The sequence below is a fragment of the Notechis scutatus genome, chromosome 5, assembly GCF_049901735.1.
Source record: "Notechis scutatus isolate UNSWTSFEM ecotype Mainland chromosome 5, rNotScu1.2, whole genome shotgun sequence".
Lineage (NCBI taxonomy): Eukaryota > Metazoa > Chordata > Lepidosauria > Squamata > Elapidae > Notechis > Notechis scutatus.
In genome coordinates this window covers 74944754-74971771 of record NC_142013.1, presented here as the reverse complement: position 1 = coordinate 74971771, position 27018 = coordinate 74944754, and the positions used below count along the sequence as shown (strand labels likewise).

Below are 27018 nucleotides of genomic sequence, written 5' to 3'. Positions count from 1 at the left end.
ATTATAAAGGGTCAATTGTACCTACTCTTTATTCTGTAACAACAAAAACTCCTTTCAGGAGTAAATAATATTATACAATTCCCATCACTGCCAATCCCATGAGCAACTTTCTCACAAGCCACTTGTCAGGCTTGTGATTGCTATAATCAGAATGAGTGATCGAGCCATTTTTCCTCTTCCTTGCACTCTTATTAATGTTCCATCCATGTGTTTACGATTTCATGCCCAGCTTGTTTCTTGCATTGGCACATTGACTTCATAGATTGTCTTGGGAATAAGTGTGTTGGCACTATTCTGAAGCAGAATTTTGTCTGAGGGATGCAATTTCTGTTCCAGGCATAAGACTGTGTAGTTCAAAGCTTTCTTTATCTGAAATTCAGAGTCCTCAACCATCTTTGCTTTGGGGACTTCAATTTTACTTTAGGATGCACTCTTGAAGCTTTCTGCTATAGATGAAGGATTCTGAAAACATGACATGCAGGGCTGCTTGTTCATAGCATTTTTTTTTAAATATCAGCAAACACTAAGGAATAGCAACTAGTAGCAGCATCTTCACACCTCTCCTTCTTTTAAAGGAAGTTGTTAATGCTGTTCAGAAAAAACAGAAAAGACAGCAGCAATCTTACAGCACGGTAGTCAGTGACCAAAATCCCTCCAAAGAAAAAAAGAAGGAAAAGGTAATTGGCATAGTACTATACATGTTTCTTACATCAGAAATGCACAGGCTATTTTTATTTTTGAGAAATTCCACAGGCACTCCCATATATTGCTACCAACTTATAATTTTAATAGGACAGAAGGGGAATAAGAATTATTAATGTAGTGTATTATCTTGCAATATTGCATATTTGGCTGTTTTATGTATCTCAGTCTTGTAAGCTTAATTTTAATTAAATGACACTTTCAGAATATTAGAATTGATTGATTTTCTATATCTTTATATTTATTTGAAGTGATGAAGACTTAAAGCAACTTACATTAAAGGACTCTGCTTTTGGGCCACAAGCATTAGAAGAAAGAACATTCCTTACTTTGAATTATGATCTGTTAGGGTTATTAGAGATTTTTCATTTCTCTTAAGTAAGATACTCATGAAATAGCTTAAAATGAGTTATATCCTTTGTATTTAAATACAAAGGAATGTTTTAGCGGGATAATATAATTGACCATCATCAAAGAGAAGGATGTGCATGTTTAATTGCATATGATATATATATATATATATATATATATATATATATATATATATATATATATATATATATATATATATATATATATATATATATATATATATATATATGGCATTCAGCTTTGTTCGGGTATTTTCCCACTCATTGTAGTTGTGCTTTTAAAGTTGTAGCAACGTTTCGGCAGAATCTCATCTGCCATCATCAGGCTTCTGATTGTGTCCGTCTGTGAGTCAGGCCCCCACAGTTGTTTCAGTTTTAAATTTGGGGCAGCCTATTGCTGTGCCAGAATGGTTTTTTCTTCATCCTGATTGGTTGGGAATCTAGGTCTGTGTTTATTGGTCTTGGAGTTTGCTGTGTTCTGCTTGATTGGTGTTTCTAATATCTTCTGTCTGTTTAGTGGCTCTTTTTGAGTCTTGATTGGTTGGCAACATTGTGTTCCTTTATTGGAGGCCTTTTGTGCAGCTTGGCTCCGGGTAAATGGACGGCTATCATTTGTTAGGAAGCTAGGTTTCATCTGGGTGCCTGGTTGGGGTGTGTTTGAGCTGGAGGTATCAGTGGGGATCTGTTTGTGCCCAGGTGTTTGCCTGGCTAGTGGTGTGGAGATTTTTTTGTTTGTGAGTGCAGGCTTCCAAATGATTGACAGTCTGGTGGAATCATCTCTGATATTGCCCCAGGGTCTTTCATCTCCTGTAAATAGACATTTGTAAACAGAGGTGGTATTCAGCAGGTTCTGGTCAGTTCTGGAAAACCGTAGCAGAAATTTTGAGTAGTTTGGAGAACTGGGAATTACCACTGGCCCTACCCCCATCTAGTCTCTGCCTCCTGAGTCCTAGCTGATCGGATAGGGCTTCTTTTGTTGCCCTGCACAGGAGAATGGAGCTGGAAAGCAGGTTACTGGGGTGGGAAGGGAATAGGACTTTGCAGTAACCTTCCCTTGGAGTGGGGTGGGAATGGATATTTTGCAGTATCCTTCCGCTGCCATGCCCACCAAGCCACTCCCACAGAACCGGAAATAAAAAAATTTAAAATCCCATCAGTGTTTGTAAGTGATGACTTCTACCTATCTGTATTTATCATTGTAGCCCTATGTTCCCAGATAGATAGATAGATAGATAGATAGATAGATAGATAGATAGATAGATAGATAGACAGACAGACAATAGATAGATAAATAGTGAGAATAGTGAGATAGATATCATTCTTTTTAAGTAATAAAGTAATTTTGTAATTTTGTTCAGCTACATATGTTCAATTTTAGGCTGGAACCAAAATCTATCTTTGATTCATTACTATCTGGTACTTGAGCAGTGGTGGGATTAAAAAAGTTTTACTACCAGTTCTGTGGGTGTGGCTTGGTGGGCATGGCATGGCTTAGTGGGCGTGGCTTGGTGGGCATGGCAGGGAAAGGGTACTGTAAAAACTCCATTCCCTCCCCATCCCACTAACCTGCTTTCCAGCACCATTGTCCTGTGCAGGGCAACAGAAGAAGCTGGGACTTGGGAGGTAGAGAATAGATGGAAGCAGGGCCAGTCAGAGGTGGTATTTGCTGGTTGACCGAGCTACTCAAAATTTCTACTACCGGTTTTCCAGAACCTGTTGAATACTACTTCTGTACTTGATGAAGTAAGCATTTCCACGGCTTCCGGGAGAACTAGGATTTCCTGAAAGATATATGCAGGAAGCATAAATATACTTGTAACTACTATTTTAAAACACACAGTATTAACAGAATAACAGAGTTGGAAGGGACCTTTCAAGGTCTTCTACTCCAACCCCCTACTCAGGCAGGAAACCCTATGCCATTTCAGACAAATGGTTGCCCAATCTCTTCTTTAAAAACTTTCAGTGTTGGAGCATTTTCAACTTGTGAATGAGGCAAGTTGTCTCACTGAATAATTGTTCTGTCAGGAAATTTCTTTTTAGTTCTAGTTTGCGTTTCTCCTTGATTAGTTTCCATCCATTGCTTCTTGTCCTGCATTCAGGTGCTTTGGAGAATAGCTTGACTTCCTCTTCTTTGTGGCAACATGTGAGATATTGGAACACTGCTATCATGTCACTCCTAGACCTTCTTTTCCCTAGACTAGCCATACCCAATTCCAGCAACCATTCTATATATGTTTTAGACTCCAGGTCCTTATTCATCTTCTCTGTACTCTTTCTAGTCTCAACATCTTTTTTACATTGTGGTGACCAAAGCTGAATGTAGCATTCCAAGTGTGCTCTTACCAAGCCATTATAAAATTGTATTAACACTTCATGTGATCTTGATTCTATCCCTCTGTAAATGCAGCCTAGGACTACACTGGATTTTTTGGCAGTTGTAGCACACTAGCTCATATTTAAGTGATTGTCCATTAAGAATCCAAGTTCTCTCTCACAGTTACTATTATTGAGCCAGGTACTACCTATACTATACATGTGAGCTTGGTTTGTCTTCCCTAAATGTAGAACCTTACTTTTTTCACCACTGAATTTTATTTTGTTAGATAGTGCCCAATGGTCAAGTCTCCCAAGATTATTCCGTATCTTAAGCAGTGGTGGGATTCAAAAATTTTTCCTACTGGTTCTGTGGGCGTGGCTTGGTGTGCATGACCACGCACACCAAGCCATGCCCACAGAACCGGTAGGAAAATTTTGGCTTGGTATGCGTGGTCATGTGACTGGGTGGGTGTGGCTTTTTTTTTTTTTGCTTTTTTGCCGCCCCCACCCATTTTTGGGAGCTTCCTAGCCTCAGAGGAGCCTCTGGGAGGACATTTTTGCTCCCCTAAGGCTCCTCTGAGGCTCAGGAAGGAAAAAAACAGAGCATGGGAGGGGCGCTCAGCACCCCTCCAAGCTCCATTTTGGGAGCTTCCTAGCCTCAAAGGAGCCTCTGGGGGGCATTTTTGCTCCCCTAAGGCTCCTCTGGGGCTCTGGAAGGCAAAAAATGGAGGGGGGCTGAGCTCCTTCCTCCATTTTTTGCCTTCCTGGGCCTCAGCAAGGGGAATCCCAACACAGCTGGTCTATGCACAGCTGATTGTCGGGAGGAAAAAAAAGAAATACCTTAGGCGAATGTCAGGCGGCGAGTAAGTGAGCATCAGGCAGGAAGGCGACCAGATCAGGGGCATGGCCAGCCAGAAGTTACTACCGGTTCTGTGACCCACATCAAATTCTTGCTACCGGTTCACCCGATCTGGTGCGAACCAGCTGAATACCACCACTGATCTTAAGCCTATCTTCTAAAGTGTTGGCTATTACTGCTAGCTTGGTGTCATCTGCAAATTTGATAAGTACTGGACCTAAGACAGAGTCTTGGGGTACCCCACTGGTCTGTAGTTTCCTGGATCCATTTTTTTCCTTTTTGAAAATGGGAACTACACCAGCTCTTTCCCAGTCCTCTGGTAGGTCCCTAGTACTTCAGGATCTTTGAAACATATACTTCAGTGGTTCTGAAATCAGGTCTGCTAGTTCCTTCAGAATCTTGGGGTGTAATCCATCTCGTCCTGGTGATTTAAGCAGTTCTGCTTTCTCCCTGTTGCTTGTTACCTTCTTGCCATTTTCTCCCATTAATGGAACAATAGTTTCCTTGACTTTTTTTATTGTTTTTACATGTTGAAAGAAGCTTTTTGTTGTTGTTATTTCTGACTTTTGTCACAAGCCTTAGTTCATTTTGAGCCTTAGCTTTCTTGACTTCAACTTTGTAGGCTCATGCTATTTTCTGATATTCTGCCTTAGTTATGTGCTTTTCTTTCCACTTTTTATACTTGTCCTTCTTGCCTTTCAATTTATTAGAAAGTTCTTTGTCATCCATGGTGGTTTCTTTTGAGAGCTGTTATTTTTCTTCTTCATTTGGTATTGTGCTAGACTGGGCTTTCATAATCTCACTTTTCAAAATGTCTTAAACTTCTTGGATTGTTTTTCCTTTGAAAATTTTCATCCACAGAATCCTCCCCAAGGTCTCTCTAAGTTTATTTAAATTGACTCTTTTAAAATCCAATACTTTAATTTGACTTTGTTCTCAACATTATGCTTGCATAATGTTTCATGATCATTCCCACCCAAGTTTCCTATAGCTTTAATATCTTCTATCATTTCATCTATGTTAGTGAGAATTAAGTTCAATATGGCTAATCCCCTAGTTCTCTTCTCTACTTTTTATTATTCCTGTACTAGTTTATTAATCCATGTTATGCCATCTTATTATACTATTATATTGTATGGAGACTAACCTTCATTGTGAAAATAAAAGTGTCCTAATGTATCTTTTTCATATTAAATTTCACTTTAAAATGTTGGTTGATAGATTTTTGAACACAGCTTCTCTGTTTTATTGCTTTGAAATAAATGAAAATAACAAGCATTATAAGAACTGAGCCCAAATTTACTTCAATTGCCATCCTGATTTCTGTTTGGTAGGTTACCAAGTTTTTTTCAATCTGGTTATCTGGTAAAATTCCTGAATGTTAGATTAGCTAACATGTAAGATACTTCCAAAACATTTGAAGGAATTATTACTGAATAAATCATGTGATTAAGAAAGAATTTATATGAAAATAGTCATGTATTATGCATGCATAAATTATTCTGATTTATATTCTCTATTTCAGGAATATTGATAAACCATTTCTCCTATTCCTATCATACCCTCAAGTCCATACAGCTCTTTATGCATCACTAGCTTTTAGAGGAAAGAGCAAGCATGGCTTATATGGGGATGCTGTGGAAGAAGTGGACTGGAGTATAGGTATGTATGTTGTCTTATCATTCAAAAGTGGTACCTGCCTTGAAATAATGATACAAGTAAGTCCTCGACTTACGATCATATTGAGCCCAACATTTTTGTTGCTAAGTGAAAAATTTGTTACATATGTATTGCCCATTTTATAACTTTTCTTGCTGCTTTTGTTAAGTGAATCATTGCAATTGTTAAGTTAGTAACATGGTTGTTAAGTGAATTTTGCTTCCTCATTGACTTTGCTTGTCAGAAGGTTGCAAAAAGTGATCACATGACCCCGAGACACTGCAACCATCATAAATATGAGTCAGTTGCCAAGCATCTGAATTTTGATTAAATACCCATGGATATGTTGCAATGTTCATAAGAAAAACAGTCTTAGGTCCCTCTTTTTTAGTGTCATTGTAACATTGAACAGTCACTAAATGAACTATGAAAGTTGAGGAATACCTGTACTTTAGAAACTGAGCCTCATACAGAGTTTATTTTGACGTGTAAAGATAAAAGTTATTATCTCAAATCATTCTTTCAGGAATAAATCTGATGAGATGCAGTTTTTTTCGGAAAACTTAATTTTTGGTGCAATCTTAGGTAATTGGAAAATGATTGTTAAAGCAAGTGCATGCTTTTCTTACTCTGAACTGAATTATGTTCTTAATTGATATGAATTATTTTGTAAAGCTATTTTAAAAAGTAACAAGAATTTATATTGTGGTAATAGAAAGAACATTTGGACTAAAATATAAAATTAAATGTAGACATAAGGAAGAAATGTTCATCATTGTATGGCATGTGTTTAAATATTTACAGTATATCATGACTTTCTGTCAAAATGATATTTGATGAAATAATTTTTCATTCCTCTTCAGACAATGTGAGGAGCATTGTATCAACTGAGTATTAGGGCAATATATCATAAGAATATGGAAAGAGACATGCAGTGGTGACAGTGGTGTGTTACTTTTAAAAAAAACTGATCATGTTATTTATTTATTTATTATTTAATTTATTAGTTAGTTGTCCTTCCCCTAATGAAATGACTCTGAGTAGCTTTCAGCTTTCAAACATTAAAATCATAACAAATAAATATATCTAAAACAATAAAAATAGAAATCCCAATCAAGATAAAATTATAGTTAAATGATAGGGAACAAGATTCAATGTGGGAAGATGGGATTACCTCTTAATTCATCAATCACCTCCAAAATGATGCTCCCCCTGTTAGGTGTGCTGCTTCTCCCTGTAGAAGGTCAGAAGGGCGAAAGCCAATCACATATCAGGGGGTAAAATGTTCCAAAGGGCAGGAGCTATGGTAGAGAAGGCCCTTCTGGACACAGCCAGCTGGAATACTTTGACCAATGGGCCCCGAAGTATGCCTCCTCTGCTGGCACAGGTTCTAATTGTGGTCATAAATTTACTGTATCATAAGCCTATCCACTTTGCAACACAGGAGTGATCCAATTTCTTTTTCTCCAAAGAAAAAGCTATGTTCGTGGAAAGTCCTAGTCCTTTTTTCTTTTTGGGGAAGAGCTTCTATAGAATTCATGGACATGAATAAGACACACATGGTTGAACCTCTGGGTGATAGGAAGACATGTAAGAAATACCTCTAGTGCATTTCATGTGGCAACTTATGAATACAAAAGAAGTTTTTAAAAAAAGGTTTGAGTGAGTATAGAACAACTTTTCCTTCCTTGTGATCTGCTGAGATCATGAGATTGAAAAAATGTGAATACATGATTGAACACTTTTGAAATTGGCTTGAGTAACATCATGTCAATGTGTATATCAGGTAACAGATTCTAATAAAGGGAAAAGAGAACAAAGAAGTTAGATTATGTTGATTGTGTTACAACCTGGAATTTGAGCTGTTTTGTTATACACAAACAAATGTTCTAAGCCAGGGCTGTCAAATACCCAGCCTGCAGACCAGGGGTGGGATTCTACCAGTTCACATCTATTCATTAGAACTGGTTGTTAAGATTCTAAGCAGTTCGGAGAACTGGTTGTTGGAAGAAATTACTGGCGTAATCCTGTAAGGAAGGCAGGAAGGAAACATTCTGGTGTTGCTTACAGAAACTGCCTCTCCGTTAACCCTTATTACATTCTTGGCAGGACTAGACTTCCTGTCTCTGGTACTTCTTTGAAGTTTTTTCCCCCTACTTTGCTGGTACTTTGCTTGTGTGGAGTGACCATTCAAAGTTACAATGGCACTGAAAAAAGTGACTTATGACCATTTTTCAGACTTATGACTGTTGCAGCATCCCCACAGTCTTGAGAGGCCAGGCGAGAAGAAGCGTGCCTCAATGTGAGTGATATTGAGTTGGCCACACCCAGCCAATAACATGACCACCAAGCCATGACCACCCAGTCACATGACCACCAAGCCGCACCCACCACCTAAGCCATGCCCACAGAGCCGGTTGTTAAAAAATTTGAATCCCACCCCTGCTGCAGACCAGATGTGTCACAAACTGGCCATGCCCAGTTTAGAAAAGGGGAAAAACATCCTGATACGTCATGTGATTCCGCCATGACAATGTGAGTTTGATACCCTTGTTCTAAGCTGTAAATTTAAACCAGGTTTCCCTCCCTCTATGGACTTATTTTGTACTGGGTTTCAAACAAAATTCAAAGAAGCTGCTCCCTGCCATTTTGTAGCTTGTTTTTATAATTCTGTTAGATCATAAATAGGTGCATTCTCTAAATTCCTCTACAGGATTGAGAGATCCCTAGTTAACTCTTTACCTGATTTTAAGAGGGAAAAAACCTAGGGTGATGATTACTGAAGAACCTAAATTAATTTTGTGAGTGTCAGATATTCAGCTAGTATCAGAGAGACAGTGTTTGTGTATATGTAGAAATCTAAGACAAAACATGGAAAAAATATTCACCAACATCTGCTGAATATAAATGCTGTATCAGCAGGATTTAAATTCACTGTCAACTTCTGATAACAGTGTAATATAAAGGGAATTAGGTTTCTTTTAGATTGTTCCTATTAATTAATGGTAATTATTAATAGTTTGAAGACAATAACACTGAGAAAGAAATTGCACAGAGAGCCTCACAAATTGTCTCTTCTCGAAGTGTGCTAATTTATCAAGTTTTACAAAATAGCACATTATCAGTGGGAATATTGGAATGACTCTTCATTTCTGGAGGTAATCATCTGTGAAATCAAGTTGCACTTGAAACAATCAAGCTGAAATACCATAGCAACATAATATAATATTCCTTTTTCATTCCTTCTGCACATTAGCTTCCAATATATTTCTGATTTCTATCAAGCAAGATACAACATTACTTTCAGTAAATAATATATATATTAAAGTATCAAAATCTGATTTTCACCTCTGCAGCAGAAGCATGATGTGTAATTGAAAGAGAATGCTCTGGTTGCAAACACAGAGAATTCAATTTCATTCACTTTTTTAGTATAAATTTAGCAATGAAATTTATGAATTTCAAGAGCAACAAGATCAAGGCAAAAGATATTATTTAAAAAATATATGCATCTTCACTTCGAATTGCAAGATGGGCAGCAAATAAATTTGATAATTATAATTTACATAGAAACAAGTCTTTTCAAATAGTTTTTAGTGTGTGTTTTAAAAATGGAAAACAATTGTCAGTTTTGTGGCAATTCATAAATTTCCTCACGAGCTCGACTTGTTGACTTGCAGAAATGGTTCTTTTATCCAAAAAGTATTGCATCACCAATACTACAGTGTTTCTCCAACAATATGGCCTCCCCCAATAGGAAGTCCCAGCATGTTTTATGGGCACAAAATCAAATTAAGCCCCTCCCCCCAAAATAAGGCCTATATTAAACATGCGAAATGGGGAGGAATGGCGGGGGGGGGGACGGCTTGCCGTTAGGAAGTACTATTGTTGCATACTTGGATATGGTGCTGCCTGCGTTGACTTCAGTGTTGATGGGGCACTTCGTATCGGGAGACCTTCCACCACCGTTGCTTTCCCTTCTCCCCGTGCTGCTGCGGCGTTTAGAGCAACGCCACGGCATTTAGCGCAGCCATGAGTGGCCAGCCAGGGCTCCTGCCTGCAACCGGAGCCCGGCGGAGACACTCGGCTTCAGGCGCTCCTGTCGCCGCCTTCCCTTTGCCTTCGAAGGCAAAGCCAATTCTTTTAAAAACAACTCCCTACTACCGGTACGACAAAATCTCCCCTGCCCAAGAGGGCAGCCCAACCCCACGTGGCAAGGCAAATCTCCTGGGGCCGCAGTGCAGGATCGGACCACCCCAGGAGAAGCGCCCAGCCGCCATCCCTGCCTGGCGCCGGGCAGAGCATGAAGAGCTTCGCCTGGGGCGCCCAGTGCAGCTGACAGGTGGGCCCTCCGGCCTGGCGGTGGAGCTCTCACCAAGGCAGCAAGCGCCTCCCCGCTGGACCCTCTGCTCATCCTGCCAGGGCTGCGCCAGAGCCGTGCGGGCTGGGCAGAGCTGGGAAAGCGAGCCGCAGGTACGCGCCCACCTGCCAAGCGAAGGAGCTGGGTTGACCCGAGCTTGGCTTCCTTACCAAGTCCCTCCAGCCTGAACCCGAAGGGGCCACCAGGAGAGGCTGCCCGAGGCAGTGATAGTGCCCACCCATCCGCGGACAGGGAGGCGAGATGACGGCAGTGCTGCTTCCCTGGCCAGCGGGTCTGGCGGAGAAAGCCCAAAGCCGCCCATCCTTTCTACCCTTTGCTCAGCCCATCCCCACGCATCTCTAAACATGCTGGCAGCTCCAAACACTGCAGCGGCACGGGCAGCGGCGCTCACTTGGCAGGGCTCAGCTTGGAGGAGGACACAGCGCAGGCCGTCGCCTTGCCTCCCTGTCCACGGATGGGTGGGCGCTATCACTGCCTTGGGTGGCCTCTCCCGGTGGCCCCTTTGGGTTCGGGCTGGAGGGACTTGGGAAGGAAGCCAAGCTCGGGTCGGCCCGGCTCCTTCGCTTGGCAGGTGGGTGCGCACCCGCGGCTTGCTTTCCTGGCTCTGCCCAGCCCGCACGGTTCTGGCGTGGCCCTGGCGGGATGAGCGGAGGGTCTGGTGGAGAGGCGTTCACTGCCTTGGCGAGAGCTCTGCCGCCGGGCAGGAGGCCCTGCCGGGCAGGAGGCCCTATCAGCTGCACTGGGCGCCCCAGGCAAAGCTCTTCATGCTCTGCCCGGCGCCAGGCAGGGATGGTGTCTGGGCGCTTCTCCTGGGGTGGTCCGATCCTGCGCTGCAGCCCCAGGAGATTTGCTTCCCCATGTGGGGTTGGGCTGCCCTCTCGGGCAGGGGAGGCTTTGTCGTAGGGAGTCATTTTTAAAAGAATTGGCTTTGCCTTCGAAGGCGAAGGGAAGGCGGCGACAGGAGTGCCTGAAGCCAAGTGTCTCCGCCGGGCTCCTGTTGCAGGGAGGAGCCCTGGCTGGCTGCGTCTGGCTGCGCCAAACGCCGCGGCGTTGCTCTAAACACTGCGGCAGCATGGGGAAAAGGGAAAGCAATGGTGGCGGAAGGTCTCCCGATACAAAGTGCTCCACCAACACCGAGGTCAACATCCAAGCCGTCGCCACCCGCCCGCCCAAGGATGCAAGGAGGGGAATTAAGTCACCCCCCAAAAGATGGCCTAGCCATTTTTTCGGGGCTCAAAAAAAAATAAGGCCCGGCCTTATTTTGTGAGAAACACGGTAGTGCATTACAAGCAGCATGGAGCCAACATAATAAACAGCATAATACCTATGTCATCTTTGTATCGATATTGTAATTTGGAATAAAATTGGACAAAGTTTATTAGTGTGAGGCAGCAGAACATGAACTGGATAGCTATGTCACCATTTTTAGCACAACTGCTACAAGGGTAGGAAATTCATATACCCTACCTTTAGTCAATAGTATAATATTGCCTTCCCGCTCTATCATGTATCTGTGTAACAGTCCAAGTCTTGCAGCTTTACCAGCACATCCAGCACCAGCTAGGATTGACTACCATTATGAAGCATCATTTTTCTCACTGAAGTGGTACCTATTTATCTAATTGCACATACCAAGTCAAACTGAAGCTGAGACAAATGATGAGCGCTTGCTAGGATTCGAACTGCTGGAGTAGAGATCTTTAAGCCACTGTGCCTCTTAGTCGCATATCATGTTAGACTTCTGTAAGTTTGCAAAATCCAGCTATCTCCTCTTTCTACCTACTTTTCTACTCACTCCTTGAAAGGTGCATTCCCACAAAACAGGAGCAATACCATAGCTTTGACGTATCAATTTGCACTACTTTTCAGTCAAAATAATTTGAGTATTGAGTATTGAGTAATTCTACTGTTGTGATATGTAAGAATTCTTTTCATATGTACTTTTTTCATGTGTTCTTAGATTCTACATTTGGATTAAGTAATGGCCATAAGCCATATTAATTAATAATTATAATTAGTAAATTATTTGCAAAATATACCGATCTATAGAGAGTCTCAAATCCAGGTGATAGTTGTCCCAAAAGTGCTTTTCAAAAGGCAACTGGACCCTCTTGGTTTTTTCCTTGAAAAAACCAAGGCAGTTGGTCTTACTTGGTTTCCCCGCTTTTTTTTCTCTTGAAGACATTTTGCTTCTTATCAGAACTGAAGAACTTTCTTGGATAAGAAGCAAAATGTCTTCAAGAAAAAAAAGGGGGGAAACCAAGTAAGTCCAATTGCCTTTTGAAAAGCTTCTTTGGATCATTTAGAACTGTTCTGCAGAATGCTTACATCCACACAAACTGGCTGGGATTATACTTAACATTGAAACAGTAATGTGGGACTTCAAGAGTATTTTGCCTTAAGATGTTATGTCTTGCTTTTACTCTAACAATTCGTAGCTGATTTAGCATTTCCTTCAAAAAATCTTGTTGAACTTAGAAAATAAATCCATTATTATGTCAGTACCTTTAAGTTTTCAGATGTTTATTTCTTTTTCTTGTTTTATGTAAGAACATAAGTAATGTTAATATTGGCCAATATAACACAATAAAATATTCTACAACACAGGGTAGAATGTGTTTAATGGTTATAAATTCTTATTGAGTTCAGGAAGTCACTGTAAGATGTTACTTTTATGGAACTGGACATACTTTATATTTAAAAAGTTAATTACTCCTCTAAAATAAAGTCATGCAGCTTCTCACCAAGCATTAAGCATTTAGAAGGCTTAATTTAAAAATGGACAGTGTGAAGATCCAAGTGGATCCAACTGCTGGGATTTTCAAAGAAGTTTCAGGCAAAATAATAAGTCACTTCATGTGTGAACTACTTGTGGATTTAATTCATTCGTTCATCATATTTAAATGATATTGATTAGCAGTGAGTCTTTAGTTTTTAGGAACTCTTTCCAGGTGTCATTTCAATCAGTATTTAAGACTTTTTGCATAAAAACATAGGTATCTATTACACAATAAATGATGTCAAAACTATATTGATTGTGTCATGACATCATAATACATAAAATGTGACTTACATGATGGTAGCAATATCCTCTATTATTCTTCTGTGGAAACCTTTTTACAGAAATTATGTGATTTACTATCCAATCTACACTTGTTCTTCATTAAATTGTATACTAAATTGACAACAATTTAGTGCTCAGTGATAGTGCACATAATTTTCAAGCAGAAAAGCTCCAGGTTCAATATTTAGCACAGTTTGATTGCATGGAAATATTTCTGTCTGAAACTCTAAAGAATTACTTTAAAACATGTCAAGTATCCTCATCAAATGGACTTCCTATAAAATAGTTTCCTATCTACCTTTAAAAACTTTCCATCCAGAGTTTTCCAAACTTTCCAAACTTTTCAAAAATTTTCATCTCATGGGAAAGACTGAGGGATTTCAGACTGCAATGCAACTTCTATATTGCTATTTTCAATTCAATAAGATTATTTTCCTTCTGTCCTTTCATTTTGAATCTTAATCCTTTTATTTCTAAACAGACAAATAGGGAAAACACAAACTGCCACCTCCCATGCACCCCACAATATTAATTAATTAGTATCAAGAACATGTTCCTGGAAGGTTATCTGCAGGCATTATCATTAATTTCCTTTGATTCTTTATTTTATTATCTAATTATGAATTGTGAATACTAGAGCAGAATATGTCCTTGTCTTTTTTATATGATATTGCAAAGTATTGTTGGGACTGTTAACATCCATTTATTTTCTGGATGGATTTGCAGAACATGTGAAGTATATTAATATTAAGTACTATAATGCTATTTAAAATATATAGACATGCACATTAAAATATATAGCTATATCCACATTAATATAATGGGCCAAATTTAACTTTAGTCATATTTGACCGAGACCCATTAAAGTTAGTCAATGATACACCTGCATCTACTCATGGCATTCTTTTTAATCCTCAAAGGCTTAAACAAATGTATTGAATTTCAATTGGTATTTTTTTTTCAGAATGCTATTTACTTTTTTCAGGAAAAGTTAACGTACAAAATATCAAATATTGAAAAAAAAACAAGAAATTAAAAAGTGTCTCTTAAAAAAAAAAGAATAATACGTGTACACATAACATCCTCCCTAGTTGAATGTTGATTAATATAATACAGCAATGTTAATCTCTCATTCCTTACAAAACAGGCCAAAAGAATTTTAAACTACTCAATTACTAAATCTGTTTGCAAATTGTTAGCCTGTCACCTATATACTATATCAATAGCAAATAGTTAACAGGAAAGACACTAGAAATAAGAATAATATATAAAAATGTAAAAGTAGTAAAGATTATCAATAATAATGAAAAAAGACAAGATTAAAATTCCAAAACACTCTGTTAACGAACTGTTATTATAATCAACTGATAGAAAATTTATAATATTGATATTTTTGTGTAGAAAAGCCATAGCCAGTTATTTAAATTTCTTGAATTTTTCCCCTGTAATTTGTTTGAGTGAAAAAATACAAGTAAATTGAATAAACCACCAAAAGAACTATAATGGCAATTAATTTTAAACGACTTGAACAAAATGTTACATTACTCAAAAAAGTAAGTATTTTGTGGTTTGCATTATCATCATTTTTCAAATGAAAAGGCATACCTGGGTTGTGATGCTATTGAAAACAGCCAGTAAGTGATGGAATGAATAATATACAGCTTTGAATGAATCCATAAATCAAATCTATGATAAATATTTTCCCTTATCAATGCTATGGCATTTATCAATTTTTCTGTGAAACATTTTTAAAACTAAGACCATATGGATTTTATAAAATTATTTAAAATCAACACTATAATTGCTATTTTCCTATGCTGAAATTTGAATTTTATTTTAATTGCATTGCTTTTTAGGAATTTGACTTGTTTGATATTTTGAAAATGTTACTTCTCCAGCTGTATTCTGAATATATTCTGCATCAGAGAATAGTACCCATGGTACTTGCATTTTCTTTGGCTGAAAACTTCTGCATGTTTTCCAAGAAAAAATAACCCCTGAATTTTTCTGGTTAGAACATATATAAGCTTGTGTCAGCCTTCAAGATTTTTCTCCCTTTGCTTTGCATCTTTTGGCTGTCATAAGTAACGGGGGGAGGAGGGGGGAATGGTCATGGGAAGTGAGCTGGAGGTGTTACAAACCAGCACTGTATTAGCTGGGGGGGTACATTCTTGCTTAGGTTTCTATCCTATGCTATGCGCAGCTGCAACCCTTTATCAAACTATGTCAAGGTCAACGGACAGAAGCCTCATCACCACCTGGAGATACCCATATGATGATATACACAACTTTTAATTGGATGAGCCAATTGAACTATTGGGGGTGGGAACATTGCCATTACTTTGTATATGTGATTTACGCATCCATTTTCTCAGATTCAGAATTCTTTTGTTGCTACCACTTGATTTCCAGTAAAAGATATCTTTTCTCTGATTAAGTATTTCTTTCTTGGATTTTGAATGGAGCACCAGCTGACATTATTCTGAATCTGAGCATTTCCAGCCCAGCCGGAGAAATAATACATTTTCTTCTGAGGGAATCTGAACACAATGTCAAATCCAGCCAGTGACCAAGAAGACCTGCGAGCAACTGGAGGACAAGATTCTCCGCAGCTAGAGGAAGCAGGGGAAGCCAACTTGTTAGCAGAACTAAATCTTGGGGAAAAACCAGCTGTAAAACCCAAATGGTCCCTGGGAGTCGGTTGGAAGGATCCTGAGGAAAAGCCTCCTCCAGGAGTGACCACTACCCGTCGGCGTGGAAGAGAGGAGCCATGGCAAGAGAAGGAAAGAATTTTTTTCTAACTCAAGCCACGCATCTTCTAAATGAAGCTATTGGAGAACTTCAAACTGATCAAAGGTATGAGGGAGACGAGGGGGAGGCAGCCCCAGCCAGAAGAATCAGAGCAGCCACCCCCATAAATCAACCTGGGCTAGCGCAACAGGCAGCAGCAGCCCAGGGGCCCCCAGCGGGAGGAGTAATTGCCAGAAGATGTAGAACTCCAAAGGTTCCCCCATTGGAAGTAAAATATGGGGGGGAGGGGATCCCAAGGAGTTAGGATTCTTTCTGGCACAAGTCTGGAGCCATATGGAGGAATACGGAGGGGATTTTTCCTCAGAAGCAGCCAAAGTTAGATGTGTTACAAGGGCTCTGGAGGGAACAGCTGCAAAGTGGATGGTGACTTTGCATAATGATAATGCCCCTCAGCTGATGAATTATGACCTGTTCATGACTGCGCTGTGGGCCAGGTTTGAAGACCCACTTGCTGAACGTAAGGCCAGAATTAGGATGAAGACCATAAATCAGGGGTGGAGAGCAGTGGCCAGCTACACCCAGGAATTTAGAGAGCTGGTGTGTCATATTTGAGGCTGGTCCCAGGGAGCCCTGATAGAAGCTTTTAAAGATGGGTTGAATGAAGATGTATATCAAAGCTGTATTTCCAGAAGAGACCCCAGTGAGCTGCAGCTGTGGTATGTGCTGGTGGCAGTGGTGGAAATTGATCTGACCTGAAACAGACACCGGGGGGGGGAGGGTTGGTTGGAGCAAATCCTCCCCCACCAGCCCTTGAGAAGCCTTAAAACCTCAAAAGGGAGGAATGGCGGCAAAACCCAAGACCACTGCTTGCTTCTGATGTGGGAAGGAAGGTCACCGGGCTGCAGATTGCCATGCCAAGCTAGAACCAAAGGGGGCGCCAGGAGGAGGAAGAAAACCTGAAAAAATCCCAGCAAAGCCTCGCGAAACAGCGCTTAAAGCAGAGGAGGTTGTGGAGATCGCCCCTCCAAAAGGAGAAGAGCTGGGAACTCCAACCTCTTCTGAAGAGAGTGAATCCGAATCAGAAGATGACTCACTGGTAAGTCCAAACAAGGGCCCTATGGCCATTCCAGTGAGATTAAGGGTACCCACATCGGGAGCCAAAGGGGAAATGCTGGCCTTGTTAGACTCTGGGTGCACAAGGTGTGTAATCAGCTCGGAGGTAGAGGAGAAAATGGGCTTAAGGCTTAAGCCTTTAAGACTTTAAAAACGCCCATAGCCTTTTGCCAATTGGATGGATCGGTAGCTGGGGGCAGCCCTGCACATTTCATAATGGAACCAATAGAAATGACGATGGGGAGGCATAGAGAGACTTTGTGTTTTATTGTGGCTCCTGGGATGGAGAGGCCCCTAATACTGGGGTTGCCCTGGCTCCGGAAATGAAACCCCCACGTTGATTGGAGGAGAGGGTCATTGCGCATACGTACTGACCAGCGCCCAGAATTGGAGGGGCAATCTCAATCGAAACTCAAGAATCCCACTGAACTGGCCTCCACTGGCACCGAGAACCTGAAGGGGGAGGAGAAAATTCCGGAGGAATATTGGGACTTAAAAGAGGTATTCAGTGAAAAGGCCTCGGATGAGCTTCCCCCCCATCGTTCAACAGATTGCAGTGTTGAAATTCTACCCGGGGTAAAACTCCCAAAACCGAAACTGTACTTGATGACACCATGGGAGCTAGAAGAGCTGCGGTCATTTATCAATAAGAATTTGGAACGTGGTTTCATCCAACCCGCTAGACCCTGGGTAGCAGCCCCAGTATTGTTCTGTGAAAAGAAAGATAGCTCCCTTCATTTATGTGTTGACTATAGAAACCTGAACGTTATTTCAGTGGAGAACATGTACCCCCTCCCCTTGATGAAGGATATGTTGGCCCACTTGGCCAAAGGGAATTTTTTTACAAAACTCGACTTGAGAGAAGCATACTACCAAGTTCGAATTAAGGAAGGGGATGAATGGAAAACTGCTTTTAACTGCCCAATGGGTTGTTTCCAATTCAACGTTCTTCCATTTGGCCTACAGGGCCCCCCTGCAGTATACATGCAAATGATCAATCAGGTGTTGCATGAATATCTATCTATACAAAGAGGTCTTGGTTTATCTTGATGATATTCTTATCTACACAGAGACTTGTGATGAACATGTGAAACTAGTGCGGTCAGTTCTGGAAAAACTTCGAGCTGCTGAGCTGTATGCAAAGTTGTCCAAGTGTGAATTCCCCCAGGAAAAAATTGACTATTTAGGTTATTGAATCTCACATGATGGCATAGAAATGGATCCAGGGAAGGTTCATGACATTTTGGAATGGGCCTCTCCCCGCACCAGGAAACAACTTCAAAGTTTCTTGGGATTCACTAATTTTTACCATCAATTTATCCCTGCTTTTGCGAAGATTGCAATGCCTATCACAAATCTCCTAAAAACCAAAGGGGTGGTCAAACCAAAGCCTAGTAAACCCCTGGAGTGGTCCATGGAATGTCAAGCCGCTTTTGAGAAGCTGAAACGACTGTTTGCTGCTGAACCAGTTCTCAAGCACCCAGACATGGACGCTCCTTTTGTCATCCAAGCTGATGCGAGTGTAGCAGTCGGGGCGGTGTTACTACAAACAAACGAGATGGGGACTCTGCAACCGTGTGCATATACTTCCCGTAAACTAACGGAAACCGAAAGAAGATGGGCCATTTGGAAAAAAGAAGATTTTGCAGTTCGTTGGGCTCTGTTAACCTGGAGGCATTTCTTAGAAGGGGTGAAACACCCATTTGAGGTGTGGACGGATCATAAAAATTTGGAGGCTTTGAAAACGCCTTGGAAGCTGTCTCCCAAGCAAGTTTGCTGGGTGCAGTACTTTAAGCGCTTTAATTTTTCATTAAAGTACATTCCAGGGGGGAAGAACTTCATGGCGGATGCTTTATCTAGATTACCTCAATATAATAGTGCTCGCCAAGAAGTGGTACGGCCGATTGTCCCAACCAAACAGTTGGCAGCTCCAGTGGTTACCAGAGCCCAGAAAAAGGAGGTTGATTTATCAAATGATTTGACTGCACAGTTAAGAGATGCTCTAAAACTTGATGATTGGTTCCTTGCTCACTCAAATAACTGTACGGTTAGAGATGGATTAGCATGGGTGGGGGCCAAATTATATGTGCCAGTGAAGCTGAGAAACCAAATATTACAGCAAGCTCATGACTCTAAAGCCGCTGGTCATTTTGGATTCGTGAAAACCTTACACTTGGTTAAAAGGCAATTTTGGTGGCCTACCTTGAAAAAGGACATTGAGACTTGTGTAGCTAGTTGTCCTATTTGTGCCTCAGCCAAACGGCCTCCTGGTAAACCAGCAGGCTTACTACAAAATGTGGCTAGACCGACTGCTCCATGGAAGGAAATTTTTATGGATTTTATAGTGGAATTACCTGAAAGTGGGGGGAATACAGTTATTTGGGTAGTAACCGATTTGTTTTCCAAACAGGTACATTTCATACCTTGTCCGAAAATCTTATCTGTGAAAACATTGGCTAAACTGTTTATTTTACATATCTACATTACATGGGGTTCCTAAACGCATAATCTCAGACATGGGTGTCCAGTTTACCTCAAACTTTTGGAAGGAGTTCCTGAAGTTATTGGGCTCCGCCCAGGGCTTAAGCTCCGCCCACCACCCACAAACCAATGGGGCTTGTGAGAGAACTAACTCAGTATTGGAACAATATCTTCAATGTTATATAAATTATCAGCAAGATAATTGGGCTGACCTATTGCCATTCACTGAGGTGGCATATAATAATTCGGTACATAGTAGTAGTGGGTTTACTCCATTTACTTAAAGTGGCTTCGGGACAAGACTTTGTACCCATACCTGAGCTTCAATGGGAGAAACCTAACATTCAGTCATTAGATGAATGGATAACACAGCTCCAGCTTACCTGGCCGGTTACCCGTAAAGCATTAGATGATGCTCTTCAAGCTCATAAAAAATTTGCAGATAAAAAGAGAACTCCACAAAAACCATATCAAGTGGGTGACAAGGTCTTTTTATCCACCAGATATTTGCAGACCACACAAAAGTCAAAAAAGCTTGGACCTAAGTATGTTGGACCTTTCTCAATTGAACCAATTGTGAACCCTGTGGCAGTCCAACTGAAATTACCAAAAACTCTTCGACGGATCCACCATGTTTTCCATGTTAGTTTGTTTGTTCGGACATTGCAATGTATGATTATATATACTATACTTAGATCGGACCGAAGGCGGCGTAGTGCTAGGTTTTCTAGGTCTAGAATTCAAGTCTGGTGGCATAAGGTATTCTGCAATGAGTAGAGGAATGGAGAACTCTTCTTGTGAAATATTTCTGGACTTTCTCAACTGTGTTAATATCAGATATGTAATGTGGGTTCCAGACTGATGAGCTGTATTTGAGTATTGGTCTAGCAAATGTTTTGTATGCTCTAGTTAGTAGTGTGATATTAACAGAGAAAAAGCTATGTAGGAATAGGTTAACAACTCTTAATGCCTTTTTGGCGATGTAGTTACAGTGGGCTCTAGCACTTAGGTCATTAGAGATGTGTACTCCAAGGTCCTTGACAGAGTTTGGATCATCAACAAGGTATTGACTATTCAGCATGTATTTTATTTTCTGATTATTATTATTTTTTGCCAATATGTAAGACAGAGCATTTATTTGTTGAGATTTGAAGTTGCCATTTGTTTGACCATTCTGATACATAGTTAAAGTCTTTTTGAAGGGTAGCAGTATTGTCTGTGGTGTTGAATAGCTTTACATCATCAGCGAAGAGAACTCAGTTGCTCTTAATATGATCACAGAGGTCATTTATGTAGAGTATGAAAAGAGTTGGTCCTAGAACACTGCCTTGGGGGACAGCACTGTTGACAAGTACAGAATTTGATAGGACGCTCCCAATTTTTACCATTTGTTGTCTGTTTGACAGGAATGCTTCTATCCAGTTATGCAGGTGTCCAGAGATACCATAAGATTTTAGTTTTAGGAGTAGTTTGTCATGTACCACTGAATCAAAGGCTTTACAGAAGTCTGTGTAGATTGCGTTTATGTTGGAGTTCCCATGCCTTTCATTCTTCCATGCTGAAATTCTGTCCATTTAATCAGCAAAGTGTTTATCACAGAATGAAAAGTGGTTAATGTCACTGTAAAAGACTGTGAATTGAATAGAAATTGTCATTACACTATCTATTTACTTAGCCATGTTGGAAACCTAGATATATTGTAAACATGAGCACAAAATAGAAATGGTGTTTTATTTCAAACTTCAGTTAAACAAACCATTCTAGACTGTTCCAAGCAAGCTGTGTTCTCCCAAAACAAAATTACAATTTTACAAAAGTTCTTTTTCTGAACACAGTAGAACATTTTTAATTTTCTACCACAGTGAACAACAGGGAAAAGATTCTTTGCCATAACTGTTTGTCTATGTGGTCTGATACCTACTACTTGTCCTACAGAAAAAAAATGATTACTTTTTAAATGAAAATATGGTTTAAATTCTCATAGGAAATCACTTAAGGAAATTTTCTCTCAGCTCATCTACTTAAAATGGCAACAGAAGTCCAGCAAAGAGCACAATCAATAGGCCATAAGAGCAAGAAGAGTTATTGTTTCCTATTGGCTTGTGAGTGTTCTGTTTTATTAGTGAATAGGGCATAATGATACATTTTACAGAAACCCAATAACATTCTATCCAATCAAAACAGCATACTCTTTAATAGAACACATCATCTGAAAACTCAACATCAATATGAGTATGCAACAGTGCATACAATAACATTGCATAGACTTTGCATTTACTTAGTGCCAAGATAATATAAAACAGCATATGGCAGCACATACAAAACAGTGCTCCTAAAGTCTAATTTTCCTTCAGCAAAGGTTTTTACTGCTGGTTTCTTAACTATATTTATTTGGCAAGCTATCAAGCAGCTGAAAATCACTTCTGCCTGCTTTTTCCCCTCATGCATTTTTCAGCCAGTAGGAATAAGGAATTTATCTGTCCTACTTTTAGTGGTTTGGATGAAAAGATTATATTTAAAAAAAATACTAGAAACCAACAAACCATTTACAGAATTCAACATTTTGGAATACTGAAAAGAAAATGGTTATAAACATGTTCATTTTGTCTAGTATTCAGAAGAGACGTTTTATTCTGAAGTTAGGGCTTACTGTAACTTGCAAAACACAGTTTTCAGAATATTCTGATCAGTAGTATCTGACTTCAGATGTGTCAAATTGGGAAGAATTTTTAATGATAGGATGCATGCTAGTGTTCTTCTATGTTAAACAAGCAAAAATCCTCTTCCTTGCCATGATGGTTTGTTTTGTTTAAGTCTGGTAAATCTCATTGATGGACTGATCTTCATTTGGTTTTCTGAGCTGAGAACAAAAAGCCCTTCTTTTCAAATCTTTCTCTTGTCATTTTCTATTTACTTTTGAATTCTATAGCAATTCTTCTGTGCTTCTGTTCTGGTATAGCTATTTCAGCAGACAAACAGGTTCTTTAGTTATGTATGCAAAGGAATCTACAGTCATGTCCTTCTTAATACTGTACAGAAAAAAGTACAGAAAAGTTCAGAGCACACAAATTTTTTAAGCTTTCATAAGCATAAAAAAGGATCCTAAAGGGACTTGTCTAAAATTCATTGTAGCATAAACTTTTGCAGACTGCAGTTTAATGTATCAAATGAATAAGCCTCTAGTTTTTAGTTATTTCTATGATAAAACTTAAGGTGCCCCAAGATTTCTCAAAGAATAGAATAGAGTAGAGTAGAGTAGAGTGGTGTGGAGTGGAGTGGTGTGGAGTGGAGTGGAACGGAACGGAACGGAACAGAACAGAACAGAACAGAACAGAACAGAACAGAATAGAATAACAGAATTGGAAGGGAATTGGTGGTCTTCTAGTCCAACCCCCTGCTTGGGCAGGAAACCCTATACCATTTCAGACAAACGGTTATCCAATCTCTTCTTAAAAACTTCCAGCATTGGAGCATTCACAACTTCTGAAGGCAAATTGTTACACTGATTAATTATTCTCATTGTCAGGAAATTTCTCCATAGTTCTAGGTTGCACTTTTCTCTTCTGAGCTTGATTGTCCAAGTGTTTAAGGAGAATTGTCAGATTTTTCCTTATTCGGGTTAAGCATGCTATTTTTTTCAACTGTTATACATTTATATATCTGTCCATCTATATATGAAATTCTAAGCAGCACAGTAAAACATAAAATGTTCCATTTAAAGAAAACACTCACCCCCCAAACCCAACCAATTCAATAACATTTCAGTAAGTGATCATCTTCTCTGAATCATCCAGCTTCTGGTGAAAATCCATAGAGAACTATACATTGAAAGAGTGGGGACAATACTGTGGCAAAAATTGTCAGGCAGGTGGTAAATGCTGACCACTACAATCTTTTTGGAAAAAGGACAGATTGTGAGATCACTGACTTGCATTCTAGAAGGCTTACTTATTGTGAGATCACTGACTTGCATTCTTCCTCTCCTTGTGAGTAGACTACAGGTTTTTGTGGTCAACTCATGGGTTGAACAGCTGGGAGGAAGTGCACAACTGACTATAGATATAAGATTTTCACAAGCCTAAATCCTTATATTTCTGGATAGAACCAATTACAGCTAAAGAAAATTTTCTGAGCAGCAGGATCAAAATTCCACTTGTTGAGTTATCATTCTTTCTGAATACCATTTTTTTTTAAAAGAAAAACCTATTTAAAAGAATTGAAACCTCTTTAAAGCAAGTATCTCAAGATATGAAACAAATTAATAACAAAGTAGAAGTTCTGGAGAATAAGGCAGAGGTTATAGACTAGCAGTTTATGTAACAAATAAAACAAATACAAGAGACACACATTTTGGGTAAAAGTGCTTTTGAATAAATTGGATTTAAATTAAATAAACTGGACCTTTTATAGGAGATTTCCAGGCTAAGCCTGATCAAGTACATCATCAGTCTCAAATCCAGAGGTGGTATTCAGCAGGTTTTGACCAGTTCTGGGGAACCAGTAGTGGAAATTTTGAGTAGTTTTGAGAACCAGCAAATACTACCTCTGCCTGGAGATTTTACTGTATCCTTCCCCTCCATGCCCACCAAGCCATGCCCACAGAACCGGTGGTAAAAAAAATTGAATCCCACCACTGCTCAAGTCCCTTCATGCCCACAAGAGATCTAAAACTAACCCACCTTGAATTATGTTGACTCTTATCTACCTCCAATTTGCTTTGACCATTAGTAGTTCAGATTCTTGTAGAGAGTGTTACCTGTAGTTGTTTGAACTGTCTTGCTTCCTGATTTCTTGCACCTCACACCTTTATTTGAATGCTTTTGTTTACTCTTAAAGCATACAGACAATTTGTGGATTAAAAAAAGAGGTAAAAATAGTATGCATCAGATTGTGTTGCTGATTGAAACTATGGAGATGCTGACTGTGATCTAACTATTATCATGGGATGCTACTTGAGCCAAAAGTATTATGGGCACAGAAAGACAAAATAGAGAAAAAGGGAGGGACTTTTAAGAAAACTTGCCTTTTCTGCTTTCCTTGTGATACTTCCATTTTTGGATTATAGTACCATAATGGCCATCACCAGAAAAACAGAAATATTGGAGAGAAAGAGGGGATCATTAGACCACCTGAAGAGAGAGTTGTTATACCAGATTTGTTTCACAAAATAATACAGGAGAATATATGTAGCTCAGGATTGAAATGAGGAGTCCTTGGTTGTTTTCTTGCAGACATTTCATTATCCAAACTATGTAACATCAAGTAGCACTAATGATATTGCCTAATTTGGGTAATGAAAGAACCAAGGTCAAAAAGTACCAAGTATCCCTTGCTTCAGAAACTGAACAACTGGCCAGAAAGTTAACTGAATCACCTGATAATAAATGGACAGAATAATTGTCAGACAATAAATTGAAAAAAAAAGAAAGAATGAAAGATTTATAAAGATGAAAGAGAAAATGAAAGAAGTTAAGGAGATGGAAAACTTTGTAAAGCAAGTATCTCAAGATGTAAAACCAATTGACAACAAAGTAGAAATTTGGGGGAATAAGACAGAAGATATGGACAGAGAATCAAAAAGAGAAATAGGTAATCTGACTCTATTGGAACTGAGGGAGAAGACATTTTAAAACTAATTTTCAGTTTAGCAATTTTTTTGAGGGGGAGATTAGGATAAGTAAGCATCAAAGGTGGTATTCAGCAGGTTCTGACCAGTTCTGGAGAACCGGTAGTGGAAATTTAGAGTCATTTGGAGAACCAGCAAATATCACCTCTGACTGGAGATTTTACAGTATCCTTCCCCTGCCACGCCCCCCCCAAGCCACGCCCACAGAACCGGTAGTAAACAAAATTGAATCCCACCATTGGTAAGCATAATAATAAGCAGAAAATACATCTGTTGTTAGGTCAAAGCAAATTATGACAGTTGTAATGTAAGAGACTCCTCAGACCCTGAGGAGGAAGTGAGAAGATAGTTTTCAGAACTTTGCAGGGACAAAATATGGGCTGCGTTCTTCCTGTCAGACTTAGGAATTTAGTACCTTCCTGCTATAGTTAAAAGGCTGCCAGGCATATCAAAAAATCCTTACTCTAACAAACTTACTAATAAATGGGATGCTAATGTTCACATTTTCAGTTTCAAGATTCTTTAACTTTTTCCCTTTCAATATAGCTGCTTAATAAGGTTTTGTGAGAATTTAAACTCCTTTGGTTGGGACTTGACTATGACTTATTTTTGTGCTGCCTCATGGACCAAAGGCAAGTCCATTAAGCCAATAAGTCTTATAACTTATTCTTGGACTTTGAATAAGTTATTTAAGCACTTTCAATTCATTTTATCTTCTTACTAAACAATTGCTGAAAGTTAAAATATATATATAAAACCTTAGTAAGTTTACACCTACAGTACTGCATCATGTTTTGGACACCACACTATAAAAAAGATGCTGAGACTCTAGAAAAAGTTCAGAAAAGAACAATCAAGATGATTAGAGGACTGGAGGCTAAAACATACAATGAATGGTTGCAGGAACTGGGCATGGCTAGTCTAGTGAAGAAAAGGACCAGGAGAGACACGATAGCAGTGTTCCAATATTTGAGGGGCTGCCACAGAAAGGAGGGCGTCAAGCTATTTTTCAAAGCACCCTGAAGGCCAGACAAGGAATAATGGATGGAAACTGAACAAGGAGAGATTCAACCTGGAAATAAGGAGAAATTTTCTGACAGTGAGAACAATGAACCAATGGAACAGCTTGCCTTTAGACGTTGTGGGAACTTCATCACCGGAAGCTTTCAAGAAGAGACTGGACTGCCATCTGTCAAAAATGGTGTAGGGTGTGCTTGGGCAGGGGGTTGGACTAGATGATCTACAAGATCCCTTCATCTGTTTAAAAAATGGCAGAAGGATATTGCATATCTAAGTTTGTGTGGCAGGGGAAAAATATGAAAATGTATATGCACTCTTATCTATTTATCTAATAGATAGCCTTACAGTCATTTTCTCCCAATACTTACCTGATTGAAGGGGTAATCTTGCATTTGTTAATAAGGTTTTTTTAACTGAGATATAGGCAGGAAGTGTACATGCCACTGAAAAACTGTACATGCCACTGAGCTATGAACATTAGCCTGAAGAAAGGGGCTAGTAAAATAGGAAATTTTAATATTTAATTTTAATGTAATGTTTAATTTAAATCTTTTAACACCTAATAGGGTTTGTATATCTTCTTTCTTTCAATGTTTGCTTACACGTTTCCATTATTTTCTCTTTTATACCCTTTGCAACATAACCTTCCCTTTTCTTCACTCAGTTATCACA

The 27018-nt window shown here is 39.5% G+C and overlaps 1 protein-coding gene across 4 annotated transcripts in view; it reads left to right on the top strand.

Annotated features, from left to right (window-relative positions):
* Positions 1-27018, top strand: part of STS (steroid sulfatase) — a 200872-nt gene that overhangs the window by 45702 nt on the left and 128152 nt on the right. For all 4 annotated transcript variants that reach the window (XM_087967061.1, XM_087967060.1, XM_026666896.2 and 1 more), the window contains one exon: positions 5777-5913. In XM_087967061.1, coding sequence (XP_087823187.1) covers positions 5777-5913 — 137 coding nt within the window. The remainder of the gene's footprint in view (positions 1-5776; positions 5914-27018) is intronic.